General features: G+C 31.1%; 1 protein-coding gene across 1 annotated transcript; it reads left to right on the forward strand.

Moving 5' to 3' along the window:
- The first annotated feature begins 6,957 nt into the window (after positions 1-6,957).
- LOC120138301 lies at positions 6,958-7,344 on the forward strand. The gene has a single exon (XM_039153811.1). It carries the CDS (start codon positions 6,958-6,960, stop codon positions 7,342-7,344), a length of 387 nt encoding a protein of 128 aa, XP_039009742.1.
- Positions 7,345-10,397: the final 3,053 nt, after the last annotated feature.

The following is a 10,397-nucleotide window of genomic DNA, read 5'->3' on the forward strand; positions in this document are numbered from 1 at the left end:
TAACATTACCACCAGAGAGACAATTAGGAAAATGGCCTTTTAAAATAAACAAAAATCTAAATCTAATACTATGAGAATTATTATAATTGTGGACATGTTGTCAAGTGTCATCTTTAATATTTTTCTATGGCAACTCAATAGGGATGGAAACTAACACTTCCCATGCTTATAACTATTTAAAACGTACAACACTCAAATATTTATTAAATAATAAAGTGAGATGACTATTCAGTTCAGTTGGTAGAGCACAAGGTTCTTAACCTTGAGGTCGTGAGATCGAGTCTTACGGAGGGCATTTCATAATTCGGAGGTCTTCTATGGAAGCTGCTCTCAACCTGGTATTGGGGGCAACCTACTATCTTACCTCCCCTTATCCCATTACATATGGGAACAAGGGACATCCATATATTGATGCGGATTTGTATTTGTAACGTCTTAGCTAAGGATGAACATGTGATATTCACTAGTCAGGTTATTCTTGCAATCCTCCGTTAGAAATTAGGAGGAAATGTAAAAATTGTGATATCAATACGCTTGTTTGATATTAAGAAGAAAATTATAAAAAATATGGGGAAATGGAAAAATCGTAATATCAATAAGCCCGCTTGATGCTAATAAAAAATTATAAAGAAATATAGTTTCAGAAATTAGGGAAGAAATGAAAAAATCGTGATATCAATCAAGTTGCTTGATATTAACAAGAAAATTATATATATATATATATAGTTTTAAAGATTAGGGGGAAATGGAAAAATCGTGATATCAATCAACTTGTTTGATACTAACAATAAAATTATAAAGAAATTTAGTTTTAGAAAGGCTTAATACCAAACAAGTGTTCAAACTATACTGTTTTTTTTTTTTTTGAAATAGGTGCTTAAACTATTTTTTGACACATCCAGTTGCCTAACGTTACAAACGTTACCCATTTTGGTACTCAGACCGTCAACATCGTTAATTTCTCCTGTTAAGTGACACATATCACAATATGGTATTTTGAAATTTAATTTTTTAAAAATATTTAAAATTTTATGATATTTATAAAAAACACTAACTTTTATTATATGATAAAACAACCCCGAAATATCAAATCATAACCTTAATATGCCTCTGCCGCCCTTTCCGGCCATGACCACCGCCACCGACATAGCCCCTACTATCCTCCTACTCAAATGTCGTCGTAGTTTCAGTCGATTGGCCATCAGAATCGCATGGGATCGTGATTTTCATCATAGGGTTCGTTAGGTATAAAACATTGATTCGTCGTCGATCAATCATAATTTCATGGGGGTTTTAGTTGCCAGGGGAGGAGAGGTCAGGTAGAGCTTCGTCGACGGCAAAAAGCGGCGATCAACGTGGGTTTAGGGGCTGAAATGAAGGTTTTCAAAGTTTTAGGTTTATTTCAAATTTGTGATTTCTTTTTAAAATATATATAATTTCAATTTTTAATTTTAAATAATTTTTTTAAAATTATTAGGTTTTGACATATGTCACTTAACAGAGAAATTAACATTATTGATGGCCAGGGGACCTAAATGTGTAACGTTTGTAACGTTAGACACCGAGATGAGTCAAAATATAGTTTAGACTCTTATTTAAAAAAAGATGTATAGTTTGAGCACTTATTTTTTGTATTAAGTCTTTTAGAAATTAACGGGAAATGGGAAAATCGTGATATCAATCAACTTGCTCGATACTAACAAGAAAATTATAAAGATACAAATATAGTTTTAAAACATATTTAACTCCAGAGTTGGATACAAAATTTTATGATAAAAGATAAATGTATAAAATTTCATTAGAAAAAATATATTATTAATAAAAAGCATATAAAATAATTCTAAAATATAAAAAAATTAAAAATAATGATCCATCTCTACTTAAACCGTCCCTATGCTACCGAATCTTTTGCTAATTTTGGACTATCATTTTTCACCAAATATTTCCTCAATTATTCAAGCATTAATTTATTAAAAAATATTTTATCATTTCTTCATTGATATTTAAATAATATTATGTTTTTATTATTTTAATGTTAACGATGAAATGGGAATTATTTTCATTTAATTAGTAGTTAAAGATCACTAAAATTATATAAGAATTTAAAGAAGTTAACTCTTTCAAAAGCTCCACTGTACGAAGATAACAAGAGAGTATCAATACATGGCTTTGAAGGTTCCAGTTTGTACAATACAAAATGTATTATTATAGATTACAGATGTTATATTTAGGAGTGAGTGTTCGGTTGAGACGAATCGAGTTAAAATATTTTGAGTTATTTGAGTTGACGAGTTATGTTTTATAACTCTAACTTTTCTTGAAAATCTTTTGAGCCGAGTAAGTTTTTTTATTTTCTTTTTAAATTTAAGGATTAGTATAAAAATAAGTACCCAAACCATACCCTTTTTCCCATTTAGGCTCCTAAACTATTTTTCGGTCAATTCAAAACGTTATACTTTTAGGTGCCTGGACCGCCATGACTATTACATTACGCTGTTAAAGGATACATGTAATGTTTATAAAAATTTAAAAAATTTATTTAAATTAAAAAATTAGAGTTATATTTTTTAAAATAAAAAACCCAAAATGTTATAAAACTAAAAAAAATCAAAAGATTCTAAAACCCTGATTCCAGTCTCTTTGTCACCATCATCAATCAGTCGACCATCCAATGATGTACGACCAGCCAACCACCTACGACCAGAACTCCCATATTTTTACAACATGCTAAGCGCCCCGACGACGACGTAAATGCAACATTTTACAATCAACAATTTTCACTTCTATCGCTAATTTTGCTACAATTAGAGGTTTGAGTAGGAGGTTTCGACCTTTGGGTGCTCGTCGGTCATACTCCATTAGAATTTTGGTCAATTTATGACGATAATGATGGTCGGTGGTGGCAAGAGGATTTAAAATAAAGTTTTAAAAGTTTTTGAGATTTTTTTTTCTAATTTCAGAAAAATGGTTTTTTAGATATAATATTTTAAGTGTATTTTTTTAAAATAAATTTTTTAAGATTTTATAAAAACAACATGTGTCATTTAACGATGGAGTTTAACGACGGTGATAGTCCATGTACCTAAAAGTGTAACGTTTGAAAAGTTAGACACCTAGATTGATCGTAAAATAGTTTAGGCACCTAAATACGAAAAATTGTACAATTTGAGCACTTATTTTTAAATTAAGCCTAAACTTAAATGTAAATATTTATAATATTATGATACTTTCAATTCAAATTTAAACAATTTTCTATAACTATGTATAATAATATATATTTTTTCATATGTGATATACATACATTATACAAAGTTGAAGGTCTCGACTCAAACTTGAAAGTCAATCTACCAATTACTAAAAAATCTGAGTTGTTATTCAAATTATTTGAGTTCTATTTTATAACTCGACTCGAATTTGAGTTTTTTTAAGTTGAATCAAATTTATAAAATTATGAGTCAAATTAATTTAAATTGAGTCAAATAAAAATATGAATTATTTTAGTCGAGTAAAATTTTACCCTACCTTGTTATATTCTTCCCTTAATTTAGTTGAGGATACCATATAAATATTTGAAATATGTTTACATCCATTTGAATGCTCTCTCTGCGGGCTTTCTCAATTTAGGCCCCATAAGGAAGCCCACTTGATATATTGCTCCACCTATACGTCACATCTGATGTTAACGAAGCCGACGAGGGGATGCCCGTTCCAACTCCAAGGTTAAAATTTTTGGTTTTTATCTTCAAGATTCTGCATGTTCTATTTGATAATTACTGCTTTCCTGTATTACATTTCTAATTCTCATGTTTGGAAGCTATAATTTCTTTCTCTTTTGCAAATTCGTTTTGCAGCATACCTTCTTTTTTCTTTTTCGTCCCAATGATCTGGAACTCCTTGAAATGAATCAGTTATTTCTGATTGTCAATTCTTGCATTTGTTATCAGCTATGGCATCGATAGTATTTCTTTATTTTTGGTTTATATGAAGAATCGCTCTCTCTTTTTTAAGCTGATTTGGTGTAGGCTCTTTATGGAAATCGCTGGGCATTTGCATGGTTTTCTATATTTTTTTTCGTCTTTCTTAGGGTGTGTTTGATTCATGGAATGTAAGATTACTAGTGGGAATAAAATATTATCGGTGAATAGGATTACCAGGAATGTTGTATTTTTTGTTGGGTTCGTTCAGCAGGAATGTAAGATTACCGTGTTTGGTTAAAGAAATAAAAGATTATTGGAATGTATATTTTACCAAATTATCCTTATTATATATTTGTTTTTTTAACAAGTTGAATTATACTATAATATTACTATAATTAATTTATAAATGTTCTTTAAAAATTTTAAATTCATAAAATTAATATAATTATTTTTTACAAAATTGAAAAGATAAATAGGTTTAATTAAAGAGAAAAATTTTATTTTAACCCTTTAACTTCATATAAAATTCTAATTATGGATTTTTTTGTAAATCTAAAATAATTTAAGGATAAATTTATAATTTAACCTTCGTAGAATTTTTATTATTCAACGACAGAAAAATGATATTTTTTTAAAAATAATTAAGGACAATTTAGTCCAAAACCCCGGTAATCTAACAATACCTAAAGGAAGGGGAATTACATTCCTGGTAATATACTGTTGGGAATAAAAGATTACCGGGGAATAAGATTACTGGCCAACCAAGCGAGGGACTGACATTCTATTCCCCCGGTAATCCCATATGCCATGAAACAAACAGCGTGCTATGCTGTTTCAACCTTTGTTTCGATGCCATATGATTTTCTTTTCGATTAACTGATTAGCAGTAGTCTACCATGAAAATCATAAGAGATTTGTGTTTTAAAATGGCTACATTATAGGAGTACTGATGCGGCTAACTTGCCCTGGGAGTTGGGACTAATAGTTGTTGAATCGTTATTGAATGCTCAATAAATTTGCTTGGTCATATCTATTTGTTGCATTTATGTTCTGTCAAGGTTAGTAACTTCATCTCCTTTAACCACTGCCTTCTGAAAGCTAGGCTCGTCAATTTCCTACTGTTTTTTAATCCCATCTTGTTCTTATGTGTGCTTTCTGTTAAACCTCTTGCTTCGCTTTTGGTGCTATTGAGTCTAGCAAGTTGTATGTTTTGTTGGTTAACATAGTATATGCTAAAATAATTTGAACTGCTTTGATATGTTGCCCATGATAAGAGTCTTCACCTTCAGTAGCTTCCTTGATTTTCGTTATCATTGCTGCTACCAACCTGTTCCTTTCGTTGTCTACCCCTGAAGGTGTGAATTGTGCATTTACTTTAATGAAAATCCTTAACTTCACTATCATTTGATCATGACATTGATGAGATCTGAGGATATTACTTTTTCCCCTAAAAAAACTCCTGGATTATAAACCTTTCAACTCGATTGGGTATGTGTCCTATATGGTTATGGAAAAACTTCTAACAATTCACAATTGGTAAGTCTATGAGTTTTTCCATTTGGAGGACCCTTGATCATATACACATATCCATGTTTCAGATGGTTTAACAAGTTTTAAATATTTGCAATTGATTGAGGCCTATTTTGAGGATCAGTTTTACGTATATCTTTTACTTGTGTATTTTCAATTTTATTGTACTTTTTAGAATTATGAATTTATAGTCCAATTATATTGCATGGCGCTGACATTGTTTGTGTAATCATTCAGTGGAAACACATAGCTTTACCATTTATGAATTGTTAGAAGTTTCAGTTTTCACCTATAAGACAATAGGTTCTTATATTTTGGTGGTCTATCTTGAGTTGGTAAGTTTTTGAGTTTCTGATTTAACAATTTGCAGTAGTAGAAGTTCAGATATAATTTAAATTTAGTTTGCCTTTACGTTAAGAGTAATAGATCCTGCTTTTCAGTATTTGATATGATCATGACTATGTTGAGATACTCTCTAAATAGGGCTATAGGCCACAGGCCTGGGCCATGGCTGCCCAATTGTGTACTCTTATTTGTTCATAATCTATATGTGAAGGGCTCAAGGCTTGAGTCATGTTTTCTGGTATTCTTGTTAGTTCGAAGTTATTCTTCACATGTTTATGGTTTTTGTAGCTTCTGGATGCAAATCCAACATCATGTTTTCCTTTTGATTTGGTCTTGTAGTGGCCATTTTGTGCTTCTATTTGGCAATCCATAAGCTTAAAAATTCCCTGTTACATGAATAGCGGCCTATACATGATAGCATGAATTCAGGCTTCTCTCTGTCATGACATTTTGGGAATCCTTTTTAAGACATTTAATCTGTGGGTTAGTTCATGAATAACATTTTTATTTGAATTGTTTATGATTATGCATGTATTTTTCTCCTTTTTCTTGATTAGGGTCATTTTGTTGTCTTTCATGCAATAACTTGGCAGTTTAAATTTAGCATAACGGTTCGTGCGTGTATCGTCTATTGTCTCGCAGTTTACAAGTGCAATAGAATACAAAGATTCTCACTGGAATTGGTTCCAGTTCAAGGCTAGTTGTGCTGTCTACTTTGACAATACAAAAGCTCACCATTTTATGAACGGAAGAGGAAACGCAGAAACAAAGACATAAAACATGTCCTCTCTCATGAACATTTCTGCTCTGATTCTCACTCTGCCCATTATTGGAGAAAGTGGCTGCTCCAATTCTATGGTAAAAGTCGAGAATCACATAAAAAAACTAAAATGGAGAGGCACATACAGAAAGTCCTAAACAAAGTATCATTCATATCAACCGTTATAGCAACACTTATTCTCCTTTTGCTCCTACTCCATGTCCCAGAAACATGCATCCCAGCTAAAGCGCCGAAAAGCCTCACCTTAGATTCCCCAAATCCACCTGTGAATTCTCCGCCCGCTACTACCTCCCTCTTCACAGGAAGAATGATCGCCTCTGGTCCTCTAAATCTTGGATAACCAAGGTTTCTTCCTACACTCGTTTCTTCACCCAACTGTACCAAATGGGTGTCCTAAAGAACCACTCCAAAGTGCTGTGTGTCTCAGCTGGGGCTGGTCATGAGATCATGGCTCTAACCAAAATGGGCGTAGAGGATGTCACAGGTGTTGAACTGGTAGAGTCGTTGCCTCTGGTTAGCCGGGCCGATCCCCATAATCTTCCTTTCTTCGATGGGGCGTTCGATGTCGTATTTACTGGTCATTTGGAAGAGGCAATGTATCCTTTGCAGTGTGCAGGGGAGATGGAGAGGACTGTGAGAAAGGGTGGAGTGATAGTGGTGGCTTTGGAGGAGTGTAATGAGAAGGAAGTGAAGGACTTATGTTTTTTAGGAGGTCCAGGCTTCTTAACCATTCTCAGGTTACGTTCAAGGGAAGGAGAATCACCTGGATAGTAATGAAGAAAGAATAAGGCTTCTATTTGAATTTTTTGTTGTTGATGTTTATGCGGTTTCATTTTTCAGAATGAAAAACCTTATTTTTTTTTTATTTTTGGGATAAATTACACGTTTAGTACTTAAACTATAATTTTTGGTCTGTTTTAGTAACTAAATTTCATTTTTTTCAATATCATACATAATGATTAGTTTTTGTTTCGTTTAAGTATCTCGCCGTTAAAAATTTAACGGGTGATTCGCATGTGGTACCTTTTTATGTGTAATTGCAACATTCATGACTTAACTATCTTTTTATTCCTATTTTGGTCACTAAAGTTTAATTTTTTTTATTTAATTACTTAACTTTCAAATTCCTTCTAATTTAATTACTCTAACTTTCAGATTTATTTTTTTATTTTTAATTATATATTAATAGAAGAATAATAAAAATGTCATGTCATAAAAATATTAATAAAATAAATTAGAGTTTAGGATTTAGGGTTTATGGTTTAGATTTATTAAAATAGGAGAAATTTGAAAGTTGAGTAGTTAAATTTAAAATTTTAAAATTTTAGTACCAAAATAGGAGTGATAAGATAGTTGAATGATGAAATATGTAATCTATTCATAAAAAATTTTAACGATGAGATACTAAAACGAAACAAAAACTAAACATTAGATATGATTTTGAAAAAATTAAATGTTTAGTTACTAAAACCGATCAAAACTAATAGTTTAGGTACTAAACGTGTAATTTACCCTTATTTTTCTATAATCAGAATATACATTTAAAAAATTAAATTATATTAAAATTTGTTTATTGAAACAAGCCACCGAAATCAGGGAAAAAGTATTCTACAAGTTACAATTTTATCATTTTGGCTCTCATATCTTAGAATGAGAGGGGGTGACTTACATTAGGAAAACAATAAAATGATAAAATTTGCAACAATTAAAGATATACATTTTTATGTCTAATAATTTGACTTATTTGGTTATCTATCTATTCTTATGTTTTTATTTTTGTTACTCAACTACGTTAGTTATGTTTTTATCACCATCATTAGACTTTACCTTTGGATTAACGAAAATAGTGATGTAACGCAACATTATAATAGTTTCCACACCTCTTCGTTTCAGGTATTTCTTTAAATTTGAGGATGCATTTTCTTATGGGGGAGAATTGTAATACCCCAAATATCATGTCAGTGACTTTATTGAAAAGATTTAAAAATTTGAGGATTAATTTGAAACGTGTTAAAGGATAAGAAATGATTTAGAAATAGTATTTAAGACCAATTAGTAACAATGGATGAATAAAGAGGGTATTTTAGTCCTTTAAGGGGAAATAAATTTAAATTTCATTTTATTAGAGATTTAAGAAGGGAAAAAAGGGGAAAGTTAAAACAAAACTAAATCATCTCTTTTTCTTCTTCTTCCCATGTTCACGTGCTCTCCTCATGGCCAAGGTAAGTTTTCTTTGAGTTAGTTTATTCTTTAGTTTATGGACAAGTTTTGAAACCTTAAGTGATATTGTAATACCCATAACCCGTATAATTATACATATACAGATTATATATGTTATCCAAATTTCTAACACATTCTCCAATTCTAACGCAATTTAAAATTTATTTCTTAAAATAGTAAATGATATTATAAAAATATCATATCATATAAATCAATTTTCATTGTAAACAATTTAATTCAAAAGATTTTTTATAAATAGTGAACAGTACCCGTGAACAGTGGGGGAATCGGTTCCCTGTAAGGGATATCGGTACCCCAAAATCATTCTGGAAATTTTCTTAAACGTGGTTATTGTTCATTGCTACAGTAACTTCCGAAAATACATATAAGTTCATAAAATTCCATTTTGTTTCCAATTTTGTTCGACAAAGAAAATAAAACATAATAATTACATGCCACTAATTAAGTCTACATTACATCTTAGGATGTCTTACTGATATTGAAATATACGCCTTGATGCTTTAAGTCGCTTGAACTCTTTATTCCACTATTGGCTTTTTACCTATGCGTGAAAATCATCACACGCTAAGTATAAACTTAGTGAGGCAATTAAAATAATATACAGTGCAATACAATCCATGCATGAATTTCAATGTCAAAATCAAAATGCCATTTAATCATGTTACTAGCATATCCAATATTTATCATGATCAAAATAATACAACTTTCTTACCAATATACATATCATATATCCCATAAGCTCGTAAGCTTATTTTACCAATATACTTACCATATATTTCCATAAGCTCATAAGCTTATTTTACCAATATACTTATCATTTAATCCATAAGCTCGTAAGCTTATTTTACCAATACACTTGCCATTATTCCATAACCATATACCATAGGCAATAACCATAAACAATAGACAATAGCCCAATATACAACCCTGAGGACCCTGGGTACACGAGTCAAATATAAGCACCGTAGTGCTAATCCGTATGACACATAAGGTCGTGTCCACCATAATCCGTATGACACATAAAGGCGTTTCCATCATCTGTACTAGGTATCCTTAAGTACAGTCTCTTATGGCACATAAGGTCGTACCCACCATATACACTAGGTATCCTTTAGTGTATCCCGTATGCTGTCTGCTGCTGGACTCTATGGCATGCCAACTATACCCTGTCCCTCAATGACTTACTTGGGCATACAGTCTATTTTATTTGATCCATCCATGGAAAAGTATATTATCATAATTTTAACATTGGGCAGTTCATACCCGAAATAATATTCATGGTAAAATATCACAATTTCCATAAGCAATGCATTATATTTTCAACCTTTGACATATTTATAATATATCAAATATATGATAAATGACATAAATATCATGTCAACAATAACAAGGTCGACTTATCGCAAGTCTTCCTGATGATGTATAAAACATCCATGTATAATGTCATGCATGTATTGCACTCACCTTGACACTTTATATCTTTCAAAATATGTGCCTCACTATTGTCCACAATATACCCTTTTTATACTTAACTTGCTTCAATTGCAAATCAATCATTATCTGTATAAATCACAATTTCATAA

The sequence above is a fragment of the Hibiscus syriacus genome, unplaced genomic scaffold (assembly GCF_006381635.1).
Source record: "Hibiscus syriacus cultivar Baekdansim isolate YM2019G1 unplaced genomic scaffold, ASM638163v2 tig00110683_pilon, whole genome shotgun sequence".
NCBI classification, from domain to species: domain Eukaryota; kingdom Viridiplantae; phylum Streptophyta; class Magnoliopsida; order Malvales; family Malvaceae; genus Hibiscus; species Hibiscus syriacus.

Coding starts and splice junctions, on each gene's coding strand:
- LOC120138301 (XM_039153811.1), top strand. CDS start 6,958: ATGGGTGTCCTAAAGAACCACTCCAAAGTGCTGTGTGTCTCAGCTGGG.